Genomic DNA, 26159 nt, shown 5'->3' with positions numbered 1-26159 from the left:
GCTTTCGGGAACATGCCAAACCTCTGCGATCCACAATTTAAGTCAGTCACGGAGAAGATGAAACTGGGCAAGATGCGAGATGCGCAGAACATCACCAAAATGTTTATCTCGAGTCTACTTTCTCTTATATTTTACACCAAGGCCTCCCTCGGCGGTCCGTCGTAATAGTTAATTATAGATTGCCGTCTAGTGTGGACGAGGCGACGCGTCCCCTTGCGTATACCTCCTTTGACTGACCAATTCTTAATCCCCTAAAAAAAATGTTTGACATCAGCCTCCACTATTAACTTAAAATTACCATTATGCCTGACCGCTTCGCATAGAACGCCATACCACGTATGGTGCGTGATGACAATATTATCGTCATTCTTCAGTTTGAATTTACGACGAGTATTTCATACACGAAACATCTCACGACAGTGATATGTAAACTCTGTAATGTTCAACATATTCGATTTGTGTGATTATTATTAACGAAAAACCCTTTGTCAGGTTGTGAAACTAGTAAGCCGACAGGGCAGGCAGCAGGACGGCAGCGTTACATATATGAGCCAACTGCTGCAATAGCTATAGTCACCTCCTGGCGGCGGCACACTGCTGTACGAGTAAACTCAATGGATATCCGGGTCCGGTGGTGGAAGGAGACTGATGCCCCCATGGAGGCTTTTCTATCTGCTACACCAACGCCACCATGGACACACACGAATGGAAATAAGGCACCGAGCTGTAATAGTCCACAGTGAAAGACCACCAACACTTACCAACCGGGGTGCAGGGTGGAGGATATCGGAGAATTAGGCCGAGCTGGAACGGGAGAGTTAACGGAGCACAAGGACATTCTTTCATGAACCAATATCTCCTCATATCCAGTTTATATGTTCGCTTTGTCCACCATCCTTTAACGTTCTGATTTTGAACCTTAAAAGAAGGAAAACATGACTACAGCACTGGTTATCCCTTCCCTCCATGATGGGCACCTGGACTTGCCCCTGCACACACACACACACACACACACACACACACACACACACACACACACATGTTCGATAATAAGGGATCAAATGTCAAGGCGAACAAAAGTAACAAATGGCGTACCATCACAGCGACCAGATGAGAGAGAGAGAGAGAGAGAGAGAGAGAGAGAGAGAGAGAGAGAGAGAGAGAGAGAGAGAGAGAGAGAGAGAGAGAGAGAGAGAGTACTGTTGATTCATGTAAACCTATTCAATTACAAGTTGATCTATACATTCAAGATAATTAATGCCCAGTTTTTACTCCAATAAAATAAATTAACAGCCAAAAGCCTAGCTATGTTTCTATCGTACAGAAATGAGCAAAGAGCAATCGTGCAAATCAATCCTCAGTGATGTCAGAAGAACGACTGGCTGCGCTATTTCTTTCTACGTTCCTTTACTTTTGTGATACGAGGTTACAAAATCTTATGACATTTCAGCACCTAAGGCACAGGCAGCTTCTATATCTATCAGGGGGAGGTATTTATAAACAAGCTCCCATGCTGATCGGAGCACAGGTCGGCAGGTCAGCTTGTGGTGTTATTTTGTCGCTGGGTGGCCATGGCGAAGTACTTGTGGGGGGAGTACCCGAACATCTCGAAGTCCGGGCGGAGAAGTTTTGCCAGGGACTCGATCAACTCCAGCGGCACCTTCCTGAAGTAAGACTCGGCCGCCTCGCTCGTATCGTTGTAGCCGTCAAACCTGCGACACACAGAGTGGAGGTGAGGTGAGGCATGGGGGAGGGCGGCGGCGTGGATGAGGGCCAGAGGTCAGGAAGGCCAAGACAATTCAGGTTGATAACAAAGGATCTGGGAGGGTTTGTGATCTGCATATTCTATTAAGTGTGAATGAACGCCCAACACAACAACAACAACAACTACAACAACAACTACAACTAATAATAATACCAAAAAAATATAATAAATAGATAAATAAAGAATAAAACGACACACACACACACACACACACACACACACACACACACACACACACACACTGACACTGACACTGACTGACAGCGAAGTGACGCTCCTCCTGGCGTATGCTGGCGTTGGTTAAAATTGTGCATCTCATCAACAAAGTAATAGATTGTCATTCACATTGCGAAGATGCATGATCTATTTTTTTCTCTGGGTCAACTCCTCCCCTCGCCTCGCTGGAGCGCGCCCCGAGCCGTCGCGGCGACCCCGCCAGGCAGCGGCACCCGCGGACCCGCCGGGGGTGGAAGTGCTTATACTCTTTGCTGGCCGGTGGCCCTATAGTTTTCTTTGAGCGAATTTCTTTGCTATATCCAAAAAATGCATATTGTGATGAAACATCTTTAAAAATGTTATGTCAGTGTTCTAACATTAAATTTTGCACAAAAACAAGCTGACACTCAATATATCATTGTTATTTACGTAAACACAATGTTGTTTGCCGTAAATGACACGTTTCCACCATAACGGCACACCCAATAAGTCAAGCACCATCGAAAGTCAAACAATCCTTAACATCTCGTCCGTGGGTCCCCAAGGTAGCTGACAACATCATGGTGATAGTAATGTAATGCCACGTACAAGTCGACACTCACATACATAAAAGCCATTCCTTGGTTCCTTTCAAGTGTCCTTGGCAGAGTGATGGCAAGCTCTTTATACAATTGAAAGATCGCGTCTTATAATTAATCTTTATTGGCTTAATAAACTCGTCGATGTAAAAAAGTGGCAAGTTTAGACGAGTTGATGGTAAGAAAAGTATCTTAAAATAATAACAACAATGATAATAATAATAATAATAATAATAATAATAATAATGATATAATAATAATGATAATGATAATGATCATAATAATAATAATAATAATAATAATAATAATAATAATAATAATAACAACAAGAGTAATGACTAATTATCATACTCTCACTATTATGGTGCTGTCGTCGCTCCTCACCTGGACGCGTGGGTGTGGGCGGGCCGCAGCAGGTCCTGGAGGCCCAGCTCCCGGATGACAAACTCCTGGTCCTCGGCGAGGGTCTCCACGTGGGCAATGACGTCATAGTCCAGGTCACAGGGCTTGCAAGCGACCCAGAACGGCTGCCAGTGATTGTTGACATGATCGTTCCTCTTCCTGCAGGCGAATCAAGGTATTGAGGCTGCTGCCACTGAGGGGGGGCTTCGTGGTGCAGTGGTTAGCACACTCGGCTCACAATCGAGAGGGCCCGGGTTCGATTCCCGGGTGGAGTTGAAAAATTTGGGCGGCTTTTCCGATACCCTACGCCCCTGTCTACCCAGCAGTGAATGGGTACCAGGTATTAGTCGGGGGTTGTGTCCCGTCTCCTGGGATCTGTTCCCTTCTCCTATAATTCCTTCCCCTTCTGTCTCTCTCCGGCATATGACCACAGATGTTGCGCCGACTAAACGAAACTTTCCAACTTTCCAACTGACACTGAGGAGTACTTAAAATTAAGTCAGCGTTGTACGTGAGAACCATTAGGAGTTACCATAAATTCCTCATGTCGTCACGGACTTTCTTAAGAAATTGCGTGAAGCTCGGGTGGACGAGACCAGTGGAACTGTGACGACCTTTGGATGCCTTCTTCAGCTCCGCCGCCGTGTAGGGCACCGGCCGTGTGTCTGTGTCCCCGTATTCGCGGGCAACCTTTTGCTGCATTATGTAGTAGGGATCACTTGCGCCCTTGACCCGGAGCATCTTGTCCCTGAGGTAAACAGCCAATACAATACAACTCAGAGTAAACATCAATAGACGGGGTCCGGGTAGCTCCTTGTTAAAAATAAGCACACTATCAAAAGTGATGAGTAACAGACTAGAAGTTCTTACTAAAAGACAGTTTTCACGTGGAAGTGAGCGAAAAGCGGAGCGTCTCAATGGTCGGTGTTGGCTCCTATCGTTTTATTTATTTTTTTATTTACGTTAAGGAGAAGCATATCTTGGCTTTGCCACGATACGTCTTTTTTTCATTTCGAAAATGTGAGCATCTGTGAATCCAAGACTATGATACACTGAAGCTGCCATATTTGACCTTTATCATATTTGTCAAGTAGCTACCCTTTGATCGACCATTCTGTTACAGCCACGTGAACCGTCTCCCCCCACCCCCCTTTGCCTCCTGGAACAGTGCTTATACTTTAAACCTAAATCTACGGTGTCGTGTGTAAAGGGGTTCGTTCCCAACACGGGAGCAGGTCGTCGAACTCTTCAGGACTTGAAAGTGTCGTTAGTAATATTTTTTGAAAAAAATAAAACTTAATAAGCAGATGTAACACAGCTAGCCTCCAGTGGTGGTGCTTTGCTATTTTGGTCTGATTCTACGAGTGTAACAACAAACAGGGCGTCCAGCAGCCTCACCGGTAGGCGGACAGGAGCCGCTCGAAGGGGTGGCGGACGACGATCATCCTGATGGAGTTTTTGAGAATCCTCTCCTGCTCTGCGGCGGAGGCAGGCGGCGGGTACAACTGCCGCAGCTGTAAGTGGAGACTCATTTTTTTCACCCCCGTGCCTGAAGCCAGCAGCAAGTTCTTCACCCACGTTGTAGAGCCCGCCTACAAAGGAGTAAATTATATTTTCCATGTTCGAATCCCTTTCTGAAACTTATAAAGATCTTGCAGTTGTCTACATCAATCCAAGATGCTCTTTGCTTCATGATTTTAGCCTCATAAGCATATATATACTCCTTCCAGCATATCATTAACAAAAAATTACTTAATAAGAGCCAACACCGGTGAGGCACTGCGAAAATCTGAGTACATATCTATTATTTTTCAATCATCATATCATTCTAAGAACACATATTTATCATGTACTTTATCTATTGTCATCATTGTCAAAATTATCCAAATATTCACTTATAAAGCAACAAAGTTAGCTTTTCCACAGTCAATACTATTTCCCATGTCTCGTCTGACATTTCATCCCTCACTTGCAAGTGTCCACTCAATAATTACATGATCACCTTTACCTGCGGGGCACAGGTATTTTACATCCTTTGTGTCACCTGGACTCTTGGGAAAGTCCAATCAAAATGGCTCACCCTCTCCCCTAATTCTTATTGTGTTATCACTACACTGCACCAACATATTCTCTATATCATAAATTCAAATGTGCGCGCGCGCGTTTGTTTGTTCGTGTGTGTGTGTGTGTGTGCTTACACAACGGGTCATCAATCAGTCGAGCACTCGTATACTCTCAACACGACAGCAATGGTCATAACATTTCTTTCATAGAAGCCAGAGCTGAAAACATTAAGTAACATTGATACTGGATCCTGCCTCCACCTACCTTGAAGATGGGGCACCAGACGAGGCGGTGCGTAATGACCCACACCAGGCTTTGGCGCAAAGCTAAGTCAGAATCAAAGGGGAGGGCCACGGTAAGCTTGGCGCTGCGACACGCCTTTCTCATCCTGTCCCGCCGCTTCTGCAGCACCGCCATCCATGCCGCCCGCGCTTCCTCCGTCTGACAACAGCAAAGATGATAGGACAACATTCAAGAGAATGATGCAAGAAAAAAAAGACAAGGATAAATGGATAAGAACTGGGCTGAAGTGCTTTCGGAAAACAAATTTACATATTGAGTGGCCCTATGGTGAAGAGATAAACATGCCTAGCTACGAATCCGCGGGCCCGGGTTCGAATCCCGGCCCGGGCTGTCGGCGCGCAGCTCACCCAGCTGTTCATTCTCCCTTTCGTACTCGTTGATGAATGGGTGTCTGGGGAAACCAGGAGAAGGTAAACTGTGGTAACTCGGATGTCACAGCTGCTCCGTGCCCCAGGATAATGGGTTCTTACATACCACAAACTCAAGTGCCAGTAACTCAGTGACGAGCACTGAGGCCACGCGCGGCTATAGTATATGCCTCAAACTTTACCTTATCTTGTGGTTGAAGTGAAGGGTTTTCAATCAGTGTGTTCTACCTGTCATGAGATCTGAATCAGAGACATGGACACTAATCAAGTGTCTGGGAAGGAGTGTTCAAAGAGGGATGAAGAGATCGATGCCGGGCATCACTATAAGGGATAAGGAAAAACTGGGAATGGAAAAGAGAACTGGCAAAAACAGATGGCATATTAAAGGTATTAAAATCAAGAAAGAACAATGGTCAGGACACATATGTAGGAGAGAAAACAAAAGAGGGACAAAGAGTGACGGCCTGGGAAATAAAGGACGTAAAAATAAAAAAAAAAAGGGAAGGCGGTGCAGCAGATGATGTGACGGAAGTAAGTCTACGGAACGCTTCCACTGAAATCGGAAACTAGAGACACAGGACAGAAATGAATGGAAGCGCTTGGGAGAGGCCTACGTCCTGCAGTGGATGATACAGACTGCTTCTGCAGTCTGTTAAAGCGTTGGGCTGCCAGGCTTCGCGGCGTGGCAGGCAGAGGTTCGAGCCCCGCTCAGGCCTGTTTTTTTTTTTTTTTTTTTCCCCGCTGACTAAGAGTGGTTACTGTCCCCCCTTGAGTAAGGGGGATGGGGTGTGTGGTGTGTGAAGTCTTGGCAGTGCCCAGAGATCGACGAATAAGCTTTGCTCTAATCGGGATGGTACTTGATGGCGATTGCGAATCTAACTCCTGATCAGGCCGTGGTGAAATACATACAAGACAAATATTTTGTGTACAGGCAGCGCAACATTATTACAAAATGGCATCGTACACATACTAAATGAAATATTCAAATAGCCATAGGAGGTGGAAGGACTGGGGGGCTATTGCTTCCCAAGTTTTCGGAAACAAGTGAAATTCGGGCAAAACTTTCCTCAAATTCGGACAGAAATGTAGGCCCATGTCTGCCCAAATAGCCAAATAACCTCCACTAGAACCTGTTAAAATTCGGCCAAAAGGTACCTTTCCCCCCTGAAAGAACTGGACCTCCTACGCCTATGCCTTGTCAAGTGTGACAACTATGTTGGAGAGGTCAGGCGGGGGGTGAGGTCCAGAGGAAGGAGGCAGGGTCAGGGAAGGTGTGTCTGTTGGGCGGCGGCCACTGAAACACAAAGGATCAAGACTCGGCAGCAGGAAGTGCATGGTGGGGCCGCAATGCAAGGGAGACAAGGAGGCTGCCGGGCTGCCTCGATGCATTGTTTCCCTATCATGAATATCCAAGAGGACGCACGTGATGCTGGGAGGCCCTACCAGTTAGGGCACACCAAGCCTCTGGAACGCGACACACAGCCCAGTGGTGGACAGGCATGACGAGGCTGTCGGCGAAGCGGGGCGATGACGAGGAGATGGCAAGGAGTCTGGAGGGTAGAATTCTTGGAAGGGGGGAGGGGGTTAAAGAAGGGTGGATGTCTGGTGAAGAGGGATGGAAATAAAGTGAAATAAGCCGGAGGGATAGTCAGAAGAAACACGATACCATGCAAGGAGGCATTCATTACGTAAATGCTGGCTAACGAGAAATAAAATAAATAAATAAATAAATAAAAATTAACGCGACTACCTTGAAACGTTTAGAGCGGAAGCACTTCTGATGGTGTCAGAAATTAATTTCACGTCAACTGATATTGGCCAGGATATCATATTACAGGATTCTTGTGATGCCTAGGTAATGTGTGTGTGTGTGTGTGTGTGTGTGTGTGTGTGTGTGTGTGTGTGTGTGTGTGTGTGTCAGACAGGCAGGCTGAGTGAGGAACAGTTAACACGAGCAAAGAGCATGGCAATTCAGACAACTAATGGGCGGGCAGACAAAGACTATGGATGAAAACACGAGTTGGAAGACACACAGACAGACACGCGTTTGCTTCGTGCTCGCTTGCCAACCATAACCTGAAAGGCAGCAGCAAACTTAGCACATTGAAAACTGTATCCTCTTTCCTTAAGACTTGTAAAATAAGATAACTGATGAGGCAACAATGATGACCACGTATTAATTGTAATACACAGATTACCAACTGTTGACGGTAATCGCGTGGCCATTTGTTTTCGGATTTTAAGTACAAAAGATTTATGATGTATGTTTATAATTTGTAAGCTTCAAAGTTACACACACGGATGCCACTTACCCACGTGCTGTTCAGCTGCTGAATGGCGTCCTTCTGGTACAAGTCCTGGTTCCTGGCGCGAGGTCTGGTGGGCAACTGAAAGTCCTCGTCGGTCGCGTCTTTTGCTTCATCAGCGTACTCCGTCAGGGCACCAGTATCCTCTTTCTTTGGTATGGTTCCTTTACAGATTTTCCCAACACAAAAACTACTCATGAGAAACAATTCCGAGCTGCCATTGGTCTGCGGGGAGGCAGAGGCAAGGGAAGCGGTAAGCTGGGACGCACTGCGAAGGGGAGCACTGAAGTGGTTACGGTGCTGTAGCAGCTTCACTTTTACTACCAGCAGCATCACGACTATCGCTGCCGCTCCTAGTGCTGCCGGCGTGCAGATCTTTCTCCGTAGCTTCGTTTTAAGGTCTGATCTCAGCCTTGTTATTGTGAGGGCAACAACCATTCTCTTGACTAGTGTCCCGGGATTGAGTTTGGGCTTGAGTTTGGGCTTGATGAGCAATGTCTGTGTAGCCTTTGAATCAGTGTTCTCCCGTACGAACCTACTGCGAGAAGTAGAAGAGGGGGTAAAATTATAGGTTCTGCTTCCTTTTCTAAGTCAGCATCGCACTCGTACTGAGGCCTCGTACTGAGTCCTCCAAAAAAGTATTTCACACTTGGCTACACGACTGTTAGCTACTCCTCCAATCACCATCATCTCTTTCGTTCCCAACCCTTTTTCCATTGTTCGTGGACTGTTGAGATAATAATTATAGCATTCTCCGCCACCAATGACAACAATGGCGCAGCGAAAAGCGTCACATGTATTTATCGTAAACAATTAAACAACAAATCTAATAACATGAACTTAACTCTAACAACCTACCTGAGGTGCCCCGCTGCCGAAATGCGATGTGCTAAGTTCACAGAGTTACCTACCACGAGTGAGCGACGAGACCCTGCAGGTGTCGGCGCTGGAACTGTTCGGCGGCCAGTCCGTGAGTCTTGCCAGGGCCGCGTTTGCATTCCCGCGCACTATATAGCTCCTACCTCAAAACGAGCCCAAAACACGCGGACTCCACCTTCCGAAAGAGCCCAAAAGGAGCCCTCTACTTTATTAATAACATGCGTGTTGCGCTAAAAACGAGAAAGGTAGAAAATGGAGACGTACTTTATTCAAACCTATACTACTACTACTAATAATAATAATAATAATAATAATGATAATGATTATATATATATATATATATATATATATATATATATATATATATATATATATATATATATATATATATATATATATATATATATATATATATAATTATTTTGTGTAAAGAAGATATTATGTATGTACAGTATATAGGTACTCTTGTTTCACATGCTGTGCCATCCACAGTCAGTCTTATTCAACAACTATATCAATATAGCCATCGTCATGGTTATCACTACTTGTGGAGTATACGTCTTGCTTGAAGAGTGATAACATTTCCCCTGTGGGAAGAAACTTATTACAGCACATATCATGCCTGTGCATATTTGTCATGGATCTATAGATGTCAGTATATCGATAGTTATCTTGTATACCTCATACGCTTGTGCATGAAAACAAGAACATTGTGACATGTTTTAATTATTACTAGAATGTTAAATTGCGATCCCATTTTGCAACGTAGTAAAATTTTAATTGCAGTTTTGTGCAATATACGATTATTCTTTAGTAAACCGACTTATTATTACGTTAATGAAAAAAAAGGAGGAGGTTGATAATACATAAATACATGAATAATCAACATAACCGCAAAGCCGGGGAGCATTATTCGGAACTGTATAGAGGTTTTGCAGCTGACGTCATCAGTGGGGGTGCGGGGGTAGCGCCGGCCTGCACGGCCATCTTGGTAGTCAGTGGTGGTACAGGTAACTCTCGATTAACGCGAGTTTGGTTTACGCGTTTTTTAAATAACGCGGGGTCCAAAATCCAAAAAAAAAAAATTATTTACACGTTTTTTCCACTTATACGCGATATTTTATGGAGTGGCCACCAGATGTCTCACGCAACTGGACTCACATAGCGCCGCGGCCACACAGTAGAGCTCAGTTCTTCTCGCGCGCCACTTGAACAACAATACAGTACTCACGCTGCCACGCTACTCAACAATAGGGGTGGGCAGGTACCGGTACTAACGGTACTAGCTATATGGTACAGTACCGGTACCAGACTGCTCGGTACCGGTACCAATACTAGCTAGCCACTCATGGTGTCCCTCATTTCTTCCTCACACGAGTGAGGCTGAGATTGAGTGCCTGAGTGGATATCTCGGTGATATGAATATTCTCTCTCTCTCTCTCTCTCTCTCTCTCTCTCTCTCTCTCTCTCTCTCTCTCTCTCTCTCTCTCTCTCTCTCTCTCTCTCTCTCCACTGAATGAAGTGAATAAGCATATTATTCCCACCATCACTGGTAGGTTATGACAGAGAACTAGGCAAGACACAATTCACACGTTTCTGGTGACACACGCCATGCAGCTGTTTGTTGTATGGGTGTGGTTGTGTGGTTTGTAAACAATGCAAATGGCGTATTGCGTGAAATAACTCCTCGTACAAGACTCATGATGTACAGTTTCTGATATCATATTTACCCCATTATTCTCACTAATATTAATGATTAATAATGAACACATGGATATTTTTTTCCAATATGATTTTTTTATGTAGCTTGTCATACAATCATACAGTCATACAGTCATACAATCAAGCCACCTGTGACATCAAGATCAAGATCATACAAATGGCGCCCGACGGAAAAACGGGATAACAATAAGGCATGGGCAATCCTCCATCGATTTCAATTTTGTATAGTAGTTATTAGATCGCCCTGTATTCTATGGTAACATATTATGAGACAGCTACGGGCTATGAAGGATTATATACAATGATAAAGGAAAGTTTGTCGTTATTGGATAAGACAAAAAACAGACCCTTAAAAACACCCCAAAGAAGAAAAAAATCATTAAAAATTTGTACATTCGGCGTACAAGGCGCAGGGCTAAACTTTCAGGCATTTTTTATGTGAAAAAGGTGCGCGCTATACGCTGAAAAATGCGTTTTTTATTTTTCGACAGAAACCTACCTCTTGTTTAATTTACATTGTTTTTGATTTACGCGACCTCTCCAAGAACCCAATACTCGCGTAAATCGAGAGTTACCTGTAGTCACTTATCAAAGCAAACCTTGGTGGCGGCTGCACAAGTGCTCTGTGTGTTCGTCATGGGATACGTATGTTGTGCGGTTGGATGTTCTAACCGACACGGGAGAGATGCTGTGTCATTTTATAGATTTCCAGCGAATCCAGAATAGCGGGGGAAGTGGATAGCAGCTCAAGACTGATCAGATTACTGCATGAGGTAACACTCATTTAGGTATTGCCCCGGGTCCCCTAGCCTGCTGTGTGGCGGGGGATTACTCTGGAACGGGATTTACATGAGCTGGCAGAGGTAAACACGTATGGCGGCGCTCAAGCAGGGGAAGAAAATAGGAAAGGAAATTCAGTGGAGGCAAAGTGCACAAAGGGACAGAGCTCAGTGCTGGGTGGAGTATATGTGTACGCAGGGAAGTGACCAAGAGTGCGTTGTGTAAAGTGACTTGCCGTCACCTGCCCTCACCTGTCGTCACTTGCCCTCACCTGTTTGCCTGTGCCTGTGCTGCCTACCTGGGCATCACTGGTCAGCAACAGGAGATCGGCCAGGCAGAGGGACAGCCAGTCAACCGACCAGCCAGACAGTCAGCCAAACAACCTATCAGCCACTTAACCAGCCAGCCAGTCAGTCAACCACCCAGTCAGTCATCCAATCAACCCGTCTGCCATCTAGTTGGTTAGTTAGACAGACAGTCAGTTTACCAATCAGCCAGCCAATCAACCTACCAGGCAACCAGTCAACCCACCAGTAAACCAGCCAGCCAGCCAGCTAGATAGCCAGTCTACCAGTCTCCTCCTCCAAAAGCACTGATTTTTTACGATGTATCTTAGCTTCGCAGCATTCTCAAGCGATCTCGCGTAATCACTTAACATGTTATGGTACCCTCGTCTACTCGAGCCTCGAAGCGCGCCATCACACATCACCACTTCACCAATAACCAACTCACGCACGAATCCTCGAAGCTCCACCACGCACCAGCGCATCCACTCGAGGACTCGTGACTCCACACCGAGGCTTCACCCATCATTCAATTGAATATCACGAAGCCTCACACTTCGCGGACTCGTCTCGCCCGCCGAGGTTATAAATAGACCTCCACAAGCTAACCCCGGCAGTCTCAACCAAAGGCAGCTCACTTCCCGAGGACGCAAGGACTCTTCACTTGTGAGCTAACCAAGATTCACCAAGGGGTCTGACACCCACACATCAATCCACACATCAGTCCACATACTCATTCTCACGTGTATATATATTTGTATTCCTTATGTGTAATTCTTAACTCTAAACAAAAACACCTCGGTGAACTAATATTTCGTTTCACAATTGTAATTCTTATTTGGTTCCTCAAAGATAATTTTCATACTGAGTTCCTCATTGATAATTGTAACTGTAACTAATCACCTCAGTGAACCAAACCACTTATCATTGCCTATTTTGTCATATGTTCTGTTGTCAATTAATTGTCTTATTCGGTTGAGTTTTAATAATAATTAAAATTGTACCATTTGCTTTCACTTAACCTTACAATTGTTATGTCACAGCTATCTTTTCAACACAAATCAACCCCTAGACGTCAGTTAGCTGTATTCATAACATACAAATGATGCTGAAGGTCCTGCCATTTGCCCGCGGGTAGTGACTTGGGGATGGGGCACACGTGGTGCGTCTGCCCACTCTGCTGGGGAGATGACCACCAGCGGGTTTGCAGACGACGCTATTTCGTGACGTAACTGCAAAACCTCTCTACACGCTGGACCCCATACTTACAGCCAGCCAATCAACAGTTGAGTCAGCCATACCGAGCCAGTCACGACGCAGGAAGGGCTTGGAGAAAGACGTCATAAACAGTTTCTATGTAACAAATATATGAAATCTGTATATTGTTGCCTTATTATTAACAACAATGTGAGTAGCAATAGTCCAAAAAGGAGTAGTTGAAAAATACTTTTTAAAGCATTTTCTTAAGCTTGAAGCCAAAGACATCTCTGTTAAAAACTTAAAACGATGATGAAGGATGCAAAGTTGCCATGAACCACTTTTGCTGTGAGATATTCAATGCGCCGCTACTCTATTACTGTATATAAATAATCAGTCAATGCAGTAGTATTTGGCGTGCTATGCAATGATTTAAATTTGGATCAACAGTTCTACATTGACATTTTGTATGGTTATGAGCATAGTAGCAGGTATGACTGGAATGTCCGCATGCAGAGAGAGAGACGCGATCATGGAAAGACCTCGCTCGCCACACAACAAGGTTTACTTTTATGCTTCGTAGCCAACGCATGGCGCGTAATACATACTTGCCTTTTTTTATAATTGGACAAGAGAAAGATTGCAGATTAGGACTGTGTTGAAAACAACTCAAACTGACTAAAAGTAAAGGAAATAATGCTTTTATACGAACTTATTAAGTTGTAATATTAGGCTATTGTGCTTTTACGCATCAAAGCCACTCGTCCATCGCCTATAATTTTGTTTAAAAGCTTGCTAACCTCCCTTCCTTTCTAACGTATCTATAATATGTTGACACCATCATATTCAAGAGAATTTTCTTCATGTGGCACGGTTTGTTTTTTACAGTAGCTTAATAATTTTATGGAAAATTGGCATGGAATAAAAAGTGGTATAAACTTTTATAACCCGTCTTTAACTCCAACTCGCATTATTTCCTTTATTTTTAGTCAGTTTGAGATGTATTCATCACAGTCATAATCTGCAATCTTTCTCCTGTCCAGTGATGAAAAAGGTAAGGCAAGTACCGATACCAGTACCGGTACTAACGGTACCAGCTATACAGTACGGTACCGGTACCAGACTGCTCGGTACCAGTACCAGTAACTAGACAGGCGTTCATTGTGTCCCTCATTTCTCCGACAGAGTGCCTGAGCGGATATCTCGGTGATATGGATATTCTCTCTCTCTCTCTCTCTCTCTCTCTCTCTCTCTCTCTCTCTCTCTCTCTCTCCACTGAATGAAGTGAATATTTATTTTTTGATAGAAACCTACCACTTGTTTGATTTACATTGCTTTTGATTTACGCGACCTCTTCAAGGACACAATACTCGCGTAAAGCGAGAGTTATCTGTATATATATATATATATATATATATATATATATATATATATATATATATATATATATATATATATATATATATATATATATATATATATATATATTGCCCCCCCAGGCAATAAGGATAAAAGTGAAGCGAGGGTTTTTAACTGACAGTTGTGTGGGTTACTTTGGCGCCCCCTAAGTACTGCGCCTGGGGACATATGCCCCCCCATGATGCCCTCAATTATTTTGGCACCCAAAATACCCTTTTCATCCCATGGTCACATGGTCTCACATAGTACCTCACATACCTCATACTTGAAAATTTTATTTCTTAAAAAGGTCCACAATTTGCACTGATTTTCATGGGTCTTAACTTCTTTGTTGTCTTTCAGGTTGCAATTATAAAATATGCCTCAGAAGCATTTAATTGAAATTGAACTGTATTTTAGTGGTAGACTTAAGTTCCTGAATCTTGCAAAACTCTAGGAATTTTCTCCCAACCATCCGGACATTCTACATGATTAAAAAACAATAGTACTGGTACACTTCACCATAAAATATCTAGCCAACTACTAAAATTTCTTACCTAAGTAATAGCTTTATGAAGAGAAATATTGATAATGAAATGTGGGAAGCTTCTGGGTATTGTTGTCAGGGTGACTCCTCTGCTGAGGCACTGACACAGCAAAACTAGTTTGGGGGCCATTCAGGGCACCAGCAATAACCTGACTCGTCACTGCAGGCATTGAAATGACTTGGCTAGTTGACTGGGGAATGGAAATCACCTGCCCTGAGACTGGTGGTACAGATATAACCTGGCCAGCCGAGTGAGGCACAGTGATAACCTGGCCAGAGGAGTTAGGGAGAGTGAATTCTGCATGGCTGGCAACTCCCACAGAATCCTGGATCACAATCATCTGTTGCACTGGAATAAGGGAGGAGGCTCCTGCTGCTGTCTGTGTCACAAGGGAGCCATCACGAGCAAAATGCTGACTGGGGTCTGTCTGGCTGCTGTTGGGAGGTTGAGGGTCCTCAGTGGAGTGAAGCTCTGTTGCCATATTTTCTGTAACAGGGGATGCAGAGACCATTAGGCTGGACATGGGGCCTACCACCATGGTTTCTGAGGAGACCAGGTCAGGTGTGACTTCCCCTTGAAGGATCTCTGGAGTGAGGGTAGTGATGTGGGGACCCTGAGGAGATTCAAGTTTTTGTTAGTTAGTAAATCATTTTTGTGAGGTGAGGGGTTCTGAAACAAGGGTTAGAGATGGAACTAATGCAAATAACCCTAAATGTAAGCAGTAATCCAAAGATCGATGATTTCCTTCATTGGTTATTTTTTTCCCGTAACCGATGATTAAGTTTCTTTCCTGTCTGGTAAGAGACGGGCATTTGCGGTGATAAGAAGAATGGAAGAATGTATGAAATCTGAGAGGGGTGAGTGTGAATAATATTTAACCATTTCCTGTTAACAATTTTTGCTTTTATAACTGTGACAGATTTTTACTGTTATTATTGTCTTCATATCAAGATGACAGTCTGAAAGAAACAGAAAATGCTGCTGATAATGATGGTGATGATGGTGATAATCATGATGCTGCTGGTATGAATCACCATGAAAATGTTTGCAACCTCAGTATGCTTACTGTATAAATATCGGACACAGGAAGCTGATGAACATCAATGCTGGTGCCATCACTGTTGCTTGTCACTTCTGTGAGGCCTGACGGACACTCTGCTTCAATGGACTCAGCAGCAGCTATGGTTACAGCCTCAGTAACTTCATCTTGCCTTTCAATAGTTGTTTTCTCAGTTTGAGTGCCCACGATGCCATGACTACTCATGTGTCTCTTTACCTGCAATGCCAAGGAATGATGGCGATGTGTCACTCAAGGTCAACTCAACCAACACAAAGATCCTCAATAGCATGGCCTTTGAAATGACATAGGACTAGATAATAATAGGTGTAGAATTAATTTTAATGGCCTAAATGCTCCACAAATATCAGTCATCCATTTCAATTATCCCTTACATTTCAATTATTTCCCCTCTCTTGTTCACTGAGATCACTCATATTTTCCAAAGTAAAAAGATTTGTAATAATGACTACTGATTTTTCACCAATATCTGCAATCTTTTACACTGATATTTATTTTAACAATATGTTGTTTGAAAAATACCACCAGATATGCATGAAACACCACCCACTCACCTTATACTTGCTGGGGAAGAGTCTGCCGCACACCTTACACGGGTAACGCTTAGGGTCACGCACGCCCATGTGTACACCTCGCACATGTCTGTACAGGTCACTGCGCATGATGAATGTTCGTCCACAGTCATCACAGGCATACTGGAGAGTGTTGTGCATCTTGCGCATGTGGTACCTTTGCAGGGAGAGAGGCAGGTTTATTGTGTGTGTTCTTACCTAAGTGTACTTTTACAAGATTGAGTCAAGCTTACTGAGTGCTGTCTTTGAAACTACTATGTTATATTTTTGGGTAAACTGCTAGTGCTTTTGGCACCCACAATAATTACTTCAGTCAGTATGTTCCACTTATAAAAATGCTGTCTAGAAAGCTAAAGTTTCTCACTTCTTCCATTGATCATTTTATATAATATCTTGTTGTGTCCTCTTGAAGAGGAGTATCTAGACTCTTTCCTTTTCCTTTGACACATTTATATAGCATGATCATATCACCTGTATTTTTTATTTGCCTGACTCTTTTGCATCTTTTTTTTTTTTTTTTCTTTTGTGCTGACTATAACACTGGTAGGCTGTCTTTAGGGGCCTCTTGCATGACCCCAGCCCATTAGTGGCTTGTAGATCTACTACTTTGAAGAAAAAGTGCATGTGTGCATGCATGCATGTGTATTACCTAGTTGTATTTATACTATTTACCTAGTTGTGGCATACGGGAAAAGAGCTACGCTTGCGCTGTCTCCATATCCACTCTTATCCAACTTTTCCTTAAAATCATGAATACTTCTTGCCATAAATACTTCTTGCACAAACCACATCCTCCTTCAGTCTATTTCATAGCTCAATGCTTCTGTTTGGGAAGCTAAACTTTTTCACATCTCACCTACACATGGTCGCCCTCAACTTCCTTCCATGTCCTCTTGTTTCTCTTTCGTTGTGTGTGTGTGTGTGTGTGTGTGTGTGTGTGTGTGTGTGTGTGTGTGTGTGTGTGTGTGAGGGTGTGTGTGCGTGCATGCAAGTAGGTGTGTATGGGTGTGTATTTACCTAGTTGTGATAAACAGGAAGGAAGATACTCTCATGGTGTTCCATCTGTGTGGATGTGTGTGTCAGTCCCACCTTCTATAGCAAAAGAAAAAAGTTAGAAGTAACAGCTTCTTAAGCTTCCCATCAACTATTGTTGGCAGAGAAACAAACAAAAGCCTGGAGAGCAGACATACCTGTACTTGAAGCTCACATGGAAATGCTCCCCACACAGGTTACACTCATAGCTGTAGGTGTTATTGTGCATCTCGTTCATGTGATGGTTGCGCATCCCTCGTGAAGCAAACTTCTTCCCACAAGTTTCGCACTCAAAATTTCGCTCCCCATGGATGTTTCTCAGGTGGTTGCGCAAACTCGATCTGTCAGAGAACCTTCTTCCACACAGTTCACATACCACCTAAAAAGATTAGATTTGAATGCAAACAATGCATATATTATATAATTATATTCTAATACAGACAAGAAAATTTTGTAAATAGCTCTGCCTATGTGTAACTCCTGTATTCAACTTTAATTGCTTCTTTTGAAGAATTTTCAAGTTTTTGTCCTCCTGTGATACCTACTTTAAAAAAAATAAGGGAAAGAGCCCTTAAGAGTGGACAGGTTACAGGTGCACTGGAGAATTATGAAAGGGATGTGTGTTGTAGAGGGTATTTCTACTTCTCAAAGCACATTAAAAATTGATCTATTCAAAAGAATAAATCTTTTTCAAAACAATCTGCCCAGAAATTGAACTCAGAACCCTGAGATGCAAAGCAGACTCTAGGGACAACCCAAAGAGTACCACAAGGCTTAAGGCCTTTGGAGTTTTCTACTGTGTCAGGAGCGATTCCATCAGCATGGGGCTCAAGATGAGTGTGAGAAAGCATTTTCCTCCCAACTCCGTCATGGCATCAAAAACTTGGACATGGATTGTAGTGTGCAATGGAAGTGAGTTACATAAGAGGTGCATGTGGTGTGGAGAAAGTAATGAAGATGTGTATGAGAGATTTGTGTGGGGGTTTAACAGCAAAAGATGTGGATTGTGGACTGGTTCAATGAGTAAAACATGCTACTCTTGAGACAATTTAAACATGCAGGCGGGTGAGTGTGCATGCATGTGTGCGTGTGTGTTGGCAGGCAAAGGATTGAATGTGCTGAGAGGAAAAGGTGAATCAAGGAAAGTTTGGAAATGATTCTACAAAGGGAAATTCACATGAGAGCACAAAGTGTAGGAAATAAAGATAATCTCCTTCATTATTTGAGTTTCTCACATTCTGGAACAATACTTCTCATGCCATCAATACTGCCTTGTTTATGATTACTGCTCCTTTGTCTTGCAACTTAATATTTTCTTTTTCCTTGTGACTCCACTGGTCTTATTTTGAAAGCACTTATTCTTATTCAACTCATTTTTTAAATAACTGTAGTATTCACCTTTCACCTGGACAAATTATAGAGTAATAGTAGTAATTTATATGCATGACTTGAGTAAAAATGGTCACTAGTGATCATAAGATTAAACAAAGCAATGAATAAGGGGAAACAAAAAATTGTCAGTCAGTCTCAAAGGAATGAATTCTGCAATTCAATCTATTCCAGACAAAACTAATATATAAAACTAAACAAAAATACAATTCAATAAGTAAATATGAAAATGAAATTAATTATTTGACATATTAACAGATTTTCATAAAGTCAAAGTGAAAAAAATGCATCAGTCCCAAGTGTTTGAAGGCATCACTTACGACCTCAAGACAGCCAACACCATGTTCCCGAGCGAGGTGGTTTTTCATATTGTACCCTGCGCCAAAGGTGCGGCCACAGTAGCTGCACAGCTGCTGGTCAGCAGTGCCAATGCTGTGTACATTTCTTTTGTGGGTTTCTACTCTCCCACGTACCAAAAATCTGTTGAGATATTTTCAATCACAACCTAACAAACTTAAAATGTTGTATAGCAACAGAACTTATGATTTATGAATAAAAATCGAGCTGAATTAATTACGTCATTCCCATTCTGCATGAAACTGCCAGATAATCCACATGGTATACATGAGCAAGAGGAATGACCATAGCTTGACAAATTATGAAGGTGTGGATAGTAAGTTGAAGACAGAAGCATTGGATGCAAAGGTTGTGAGATGAATGTTTAATGGTTCTGACCACGTTATGGTAGAAGCAGAAGTAAGGATGAGAGAGAAATGAGAACTCAGAGGAATGGGAGGAAGGAAAATGAGAGGAATGAATGAACAACTGAGAGACTGCATTATATGCTGATTATATGCTGATCTACAGGAAGGTGAATGAATTACTGAGAAGTACAGGAGTAAGAAATTAACACAATTCTGAAGTAAGTGAGGTGACATTCAGGTTACTACAGTATACATTCCCCAAGTTTCTCAAGTTACCTATTTATTAACTACCCAAAGAAGGATGATGAATAGCTGGGTGGGCTGTGCGCCATCTGCCTGAGCTGGGATTGAACCCAGGACAGCTGATTTGTAGTTATGCATGCTAATCTTTATACAATGGAGGAGGTGTACTACTACATGGGATTATGGGAATTGTTGATGTGTAATCAACAGCAGTCATACAGCTCAATATTGAAAACATTTCGGAGAAGAGAAGTGTACAGTAAAATGAATGTCATAGAACTTTACCTTCGGCCACATATGTCACATTCATAAGCTCCATTGATCAATGTTGCCTCAGTGCAAGCTCTCCTGTGAGCAATTAAAAGTTTCTTTTCAAAAAAGACAGAACCACAAAACTTGCATGGATACTGGTTGGTTTTGATTTTGCAGCCCTCACGCAGCTGGTGATCCACAAACACACTGAGGCCCTTCACAGTCTGCATGAAAGAACTGACAGTTACAAAATGCTATGCTCTGAAAGAAGGGTGACAGGGTAAGGAGTATTAAAGAAAGTTTGGGACCATATGATATAGCTGCATGCTGTGCTAGAGCTTATATCTCTCACCTCGCCCCTTGAGCCTCTGGTGGGTAAGAACCCGTTGCCCTGGGACACAGGGTAAGTATGACACCTGAGCTACCACAGTTTACCTTCCCAAGGTTTCCTCAGGTACTCAGTTATCAACCAGCCAATAAAGGAGGATTAACAGGTCCTTTGCTCAAGACAAGACTGAACCTAGGCTCATGGATTCATAGCTAGGCATGCTAACTTCTATGCCATGGAGGCACTTGTTAAGATAATAAGTTTGTGCATTATACTTAGTTTTCTCAAAAACAGCAACTTATATGTAAGTTAATAAAGCAAATCACTTCTTGCTTTAATTCTACATGCTTTAGGCTTGATTTCTTACATCTACACTAATATTAATTATTCTGAAATACAATTTTTTTCTATATTATTGATGCTCTGAGAAATTCTGTGATAAATAAGTTGTTAGTACTGTTAGCTATTCATTTGCAATCCATTAATGAAGACATGCTAATCTTACCTTCCCACAATCACATTTGTATTCTTTCTCTTCACAGTCTTGGAATTTTTCATCCTGCTCCATAAAGTCCATGATGTTTTCTTGCTTTATGAGGCTTTCTAGGTTATCTGGCGGCACCTGGTCCGTGTGTCTGTTGCCTTCCTTATCCTCACCCTCACTGGCATCATCTTCTTGACTCTCCAAGCTGGTCTTTTCCAAAGGTTTGACATCATTTTTTCTTCTCCGCTTTGATCTGTTTTAATTATACATGATATTAATATTGCATTTGCATTCACTCCTTTATAGTTAGAATGGTTGGAATAACTACTCACCAAAAAGCTTTAATAGTATAGAATCATGATGATAAAATAATACTAATGAATAAGCCTCTTCAAATTTATTGCTATTTTTACAAGTAGCCAGGAAACTGAAAACATGCAAATGCTAAAAAGTCACTAAAATATACACTTCTTATATCACTGATTATATATTTTGATCGCCAATTCATTTGTAAGCCCTGAACTTAATAAATGTACGCCTGGAGATACACCACATATTTGAGGGAAGGGAAAGAGTAATTCTTCATGTCTTATGTGTACAGCATATTTACCTGTCTTTTTGCAATCAAATATGTACTAAAATTTAAAGAAACTTTGTAGTTTGCTGCACAAAACAATATCACATAGTGGAAATACTGAGGTTCGGTGATGTTGAATTTACATATATAATTCATAAAGAAGAAACTGTACCTGTATGAGCTTCGAATGTTTTGAGCAATGGAAAGCAGCTGCTGTTCCACCTTGTCCCATTCATTAACAGAATTCATGCAGTCCTTGCAAAGGCCGAGTGTGTGCTGCTCAAAAAGATGCAGAGACGTGTCCCGTGTGATGATCTCCAGCACCTGTCAAAAATGTGTAAATTGCCACTCTTCCTCTATTTTTCCTACATTATTATTATTATTTTTATTATTATTATTATGCAAGCACACCCCAGGAATCACTACTTGTGTTCCCTCAGTTCTCATCCTTAAGCCACTTTACGAGCAAGTGCCCCTGGAGGAATGAATGGGGAGCTGCATGAAAGTTTTGGTGCAGGTGTGGATGTGAGACGGGGGCGAGTGACGTTACCATGGCATGACAGGAAAAGTGTATGGAAGGGTTTTAAATGAGAGGATGAAGGAAATAACTGAGAAAAGTGTAGGCGATGAACAAGGGGTTTTAGGAAAGGGAGGGGTTGTGCAGACCAAATATTTGCACTCAAAATGTTAGTTAAAAAATACATAGAGAAGGATAGGAAGCCATTTGCTGCGTTCATGGACCTGGAGAAGGAATATGACAGGGTTGACAGGAGGGGGTTGTGGAATATTCTAGGATATATGGTGTGGGAGGGCGTTTGCTGGAGGGAATCCGATCCTTCTATAAGGATGCGAGTGCCTCTGTATGTGTGAAAGGTGAGTTGAGTGATTTTTGGTGTTGGTGTGGGTGTGAGACAGGGGTGTGTGATGTCACCATGGCTTTTTAATGTGTACATGGATGGTTCTATAAGAGAAATGAAAGCCAGAGTGGAGGAGCTTGGTCCAAAGCTGAAAGTGAGAGGTACGGAGGAGTCACTGGTTGCGGCCTGTTTGGAGAAGATAAAATGTTGTTGGCAGAGAATGAGGGGATGCTGCAGAGGATAGTGGATGAATTTGACAGGGTGTGTAAGAGGAGAAAGCTGAGAGTGAATGCTGGAAAGAGTAAGGTTAGGGTATTTGAGAGGGTGAGAGAACAGATTACTGATTTTGCATAGCCGTACAGAGTTAGAGCAGAGGGTACAATGAAGTGTAGGATAAGGTTAGGGGAGGAGAGAATGGAGGAGGTGACCGAGTTTAAATATTTAGGGACTGTCTTATGTAAGCATGGCAGTATGGAAGGTGAGGTGAGGGAAAGAGCAGTGAAGGTCAGACAGGTGGTGGGTGTACTGGAGAGAGTTATGAGAGGAAGAAGTGTGAGAATGGAGGTAAAGAGGGGAGTAAAAAATAGTATTATCCTGCCAAGTCTGTCATATGCATCAGAGATGTGGACATGGAATGCAGCACAGCAATCGAGAATACATGCAGTGGAAATGAGTTATATAAGAGGTGCATGTGGTGTTTCAGGTTGGGATGGAGAAAGTAATGAAAGCGTGAATGAGCGGTTAGGTATGGGTGTGACAGTGAAAGGAGTGGAGTGAGGAGTGGTGGAGTGGGTGAAGCGTGGTGCATTGAGATGGTTTGGACACATGATAAGAATGGGGGAGAATGAATTCGTGAAGAAAGTGTATGAGGGAAGGACTGAGGGAGGGGGTGTCAGGAGAAGACCACCTGTGAAGTGGATCAATAGGGTGAGTGAGTATTGGAGCGAGAGAGTTGGAGGTAGCAGGATTGAATGTGCTGAGAGGGAGTGCCAGAACAAGGAGAGATGGAGACACTTCTGCCGCGGCCACCCCCTGAAGGGAAGTTCCGGCGAGGGAGCAAGGCGTCGGAGATAAAGATAGATAGATCGTGAAGAGAGCAGATGAGAGCAGATGAGATGAGAGAGAAATATACAGAAATTAACAGACAGGTACAAATAGATACAAACTAAGTAAATAGATATATATATATAGATAGATATCCAGACACAGAGAGATGTTAACTGAAGTAGGTACAAGAGCCGAAGTCCCTTCAATATGAGGAGCCAGGGCAGGACCAAGACTAAGGAAGAGGGAAGGTTGTGCATCAGAAGGCTATGCAAACTTTGAGGATGAAAAATAAGGGTAAAAATATCTGCTGTGACCACTTGGTGCTACTTGACAACACTATTCTTGACTTCCTCTCACTTGATCTAACCTGGACTCACTAAAAAAAAAAAAAAAAAAAAAAAAAAAAGCTCACCTCGATTAGTGGGCGCTTTGAGTGGTACAGTTTCTGGAGGCCTTTGACAAAGGATGCCTCCTCACTATGAATCCCAGACAGCTGATGTCCACACAGGAAGCAGGTTTCCAGCAGATAATACTCAGGATGCTGGTCTTTCGTTTTCCTAGAAAAATAGTCTGAATTAGCAACAAGCCATCCTTCAATGGCAATAAAAATAATACTGGTACTCATTGCCTCATAAGTAGATGATTGGAGTAAAAAATAATCTAGTCTACAGTGTTCATACATGTTTTGAAAACTGAATTTCAGTAAAATGCACCTGTCGAGTGCTGCCTTGCACTGCTGAAGGTGGCTTGCCAGGTCCAGGCGCCATGAGAAACCCTGATGGCAGCCACTGCATTGGAAGCGGCCCTTCCCGTGGATGGCACCCATACTGGTAAGTCCTGGTCAGGAGCCACACACAAGCTTTTCTTTCTTGATAAGGGTTAAATTCTTATCTTCTCAGCAGCATCACTTCTGTGAAAAAATAATGGTAAAATACTACTACATGCTATAGTTATGAAGGTTGTATTTAGCTGCATTTACTGCATTTATAATGGTTGGATTAGTGTCCAGCAGAGGCAAAGGCAGTTGGGTATCTATGATGAATAAAAGCTATTCTCATTAGTACTGGACCAAAAGAATTAATGGACTGGAGACCCAAAGTTATTCAGCAGGTCTGTCTAACCTTTACTTAGTGAATGTAATTCTTAAATCATAATAGCTACTATCAACTCATACAGCGTCCTATGCATAAAAATCTACTTATTTTATGCAGGTCAACAGAGTGCCGTGTATGTAAATTTTATGCATTTATTTTTCACGATCTTCTGACACCGAGTGGGTTGTAGGTGGCCTTGAGGTGTACTACCCCATCTTGGGACAACTTAGTAAGATTTTTCAGGACTCTCAGTGTGTCTCTGACTACATGTAGGAGCACAGTGAGGCCCGTGTTGGAGGATGCTACTAGGGGCTGGGGGGTAGATGGTCAAGTCGTAAAGGGTGTCTGTATCTCTGTATACCCCTCCTGTGCTTTTGGAGCAAAGGAGGGGTTGGGAGCTTTAGGTTTGTGAAGCAGCATTATTTTCACAGTGCCACATCTATGGAAGATGTAACTGGAATTACATGTGACAACTTTGGCAGACAGGGCCCCGGGTAGCAGCTTTATTATGAAGTTGAACAATTTTTTCTACTCTATCAATTATGGGTTCACAAGAAGACACTGGTTGTCTATTCACATTTGAGCATAAGAAAAAATCAGGAGTGGAAGTCTACCACATAAAACTGCCGTGAGCTCAATTGTCTTTTTATAAATTATTAAGTAATTACCTTGGTGAAAAGCTGTAAAAAGGTTTGAGATTAACCAACAATTATATTTTTAAAAATTTACTGAAAAATTGTAACCTAACCTGACCTACTAGAAGACTTTTCCCCTCAACCTCCCCCCCAATTGCAGAAACAAGCAAATCAGCCAAAAATGGTTACATTGATGAATGGCATGATAAGACCTATATGTATAAAAAAAAATGTCAGCTGCCTGAGTGAGTTGGATTTTTCAGTGATAAATAGCAAATCCCGTAGATATTACAATGCTAGTATATATCAGTAGTAATTGCATCCCAAGACCCCATATTCCCCCTGGTGCCAAAGTTTGTAGGAAAGGCAATAAGAAAATAGATGAGTGAATTGTTCCCCATATTTACCAGATTATAGTAATTGGTTAATAACTGAGCAATAATACATAATTAATTCAACGGCAATGGGTACCTAAAACAAGTCGTGATGGTGATCTCCATAATTACCTTCCAAACCAAAATAAATCACCTTTTCTACTCCAGTGGGTAATACTTTAAAAGAAGTCCGCCTCCCCCTCCACCACTCCAGCCTCCCCTACCCCCCAACACAAGCCTGGGGACCTGTGGGGGATAGGGTCGGGATTCTCAAACACTTCCGCCTCTCTCATCAACTATTTCCAAAGGCCGAAAAGGAGATGAATCGGGTGCTCTCAGGAGTCTTCTGGAGTCTTATGGGGATAGTTATATATACGGAAGCTGTCACACTACCTCCTTCTTTTGAATTGCCCCGCTTTGTATTGCTTCTTAGGTCCTCCTTGGTACTGCTTTACACTTATATACTTCACAACGCACTCTTAGTTACGTACTTCACTTGACATACGGTCTGCTCGGTTGATAAATAACATAATAGTAGTAGTAGTAGTAGTAGTAGTAGTAGTAGTACGTTGGGAGTTCTGCCTTTGTAACGGCACTCCCTGATGTGTCTCTACCCTTGGTCTTTACTGTCTAGGTCTATCATTTTCCTCTTTTTCTTTCGTTATTTTTTTCTCTTATTGTCC

General features: G+C 42.6%; 2 protein-coding genes across 8 annotated transcripts; both read right to left on the bottom strand.

The window, feature by feature from the left end:
* Window positions 1–830: 830 nt before the first annotated feature.
* On the bottom strand, window positions 831–9122 carry LOC127010410 (carbohydrate sulfotransferase 11-like). 4 transcript variants are annotated; one of them, XM_050884458.1, is made up of 7 exons: window positions 8914–9116; window positions 8009–8540; window positions 5290–5466; window positions 4360–4553; window positions 3494–3709; window positions 2944–3120; window positions 831–1712 (listed from the first exon to the last, which is right to left on the bottom strand). In XM_050884458.1, the coding sequence occupies exons 2-7, from the start codon at window positions 8438–8440 to the stop codon at window positions 1538–1540; spliced, it is 1371 nt and encodes a 456-aa protein (XP_050740415.1). In that variant the 5' UTR covers window positions 8441–8540; window positions 8914–9116; the 3' UTR covers window positions 831–1537. The 4 variants fall into 4 exon arrangements, with proteins under 4 accessions (XP_050740415.1, XP_050740417.1, XP_050740418.1 ...); XM_050884460.1 differs by lacking the exon at window positions 5290–5466 and having other exon boundaries at window positions 8914–9122; XM_050884461.1 differs by lacking the exon at window positions 3494–3709 and having other exon boundaries at window positions 8914–9120.
* A 5423-nt stretch (window positions 9123–14545) lies between these two features.
* On the bottom strand, window positions 14546–26098 carry LOC127010408 (zinc finger protein 585A-like). Of its 4 annotated transcripts, none has more exons than XM_050884452.1 (11): window positions 25968–26098; window positions 24087–24283; window positions 23786–23930; window positions 21642–21793; window positions 20914–21145; window positions 20114–20304; window positions 19202–19361; window positions 17651–17871; window positions 16443–16617; window positions 15877–16086; window positions 14546–15423 (listed from the first exon to the last, which is right to left on the bottom strand). In XM_050884452.1, exons 2-11 carry the CDS (start codon window positions 24197–24199, stop codon window positions 14833–14835), a joined length of 2190 nt encoding a protein of 729 aa, XP_050740409.1. In that variant the 5' UTR covers window positions 24200–24283; window positions 25968–26098; the 3' UTR covers window positions 14546–14832. The 4 variants fall into 4 exon arrangements, with proteins under 4 accessions (XP_050740409.1, XP_050740408.1, XP_050740410.1 ...); XM_050884451.1 differs by having other exon boundaries at window positions 25609–26030; XM_050884453.1 differs by having other exon boundaries at window positions 25631–26030.
* Window positions 26099–26159: the final 61 nt, after the last annotated feature.

Source organism: Eriocheir sinensis, chromosome 43, assembly GCF_024679095.1.
Source record: "Eriocheir sinensis breed Jianghai 21 chromosome 43, ASM2467909v1, whole genome shotgun sequence".
Taxonomy (NCBI): domain Eukaryota; kingdom Metazoa; phylum Arthropoda; class Malacostraca; order Decapoda; family Varunidae; genus Eriocheir; species Eriocheir sinensis.
The sequence above is the reverse complement of the archived record's forward strand: the minus strand, read 5'-3'. Positions and strand labels throughout refer to the sequence as shown.

Bases quoted from the DNA above. Each gene is read 5' to 3' on its own strand.
- LOC127010408 (XM_050884452.1), bottom strand. From the start codon at position 24,199: ATGGGTGCCATCCACGGGAAGGGCCGCTTCCAATGCAGTGGCTGCCAT. The intron at 23,931-24,086 runs GTGCATTTTACT...CTATTTTTCTAG, and splicing joins TGCAAGGCAGCACTCGACAG to GAAAACGAAAGACCAGCATC. The intron at 16,618-17,650 runs GTATGTCTGCTC...CTCCCTGCAAAG, and splicing joins CATGTGAGCTTCAAGTACAG to GTACCACATGCGCAAGATGC.
- LOC127010410 (XM_050884459.1), bottom strand. From the start codon at position 8,440: ATGGTTGTTGCCCTCACAATAACAAGGCTGAGATCAGACCTTAAAACG. The intron at 4,554-5,289 runs GTAGGTGGAGGC...ACTCCTTTGTAG, and splicing joins TCTGGTGCCCCATCTTCAAG to GCGGGCTCTACAACGTGGGT. The intron at 3,121-3,493 runs GTAACTCCTAAT...ATTCGCCTGCAG, and splicing joins GACGACATGAGGAATTTATG to GAAGAGGAACGATCATGTCA.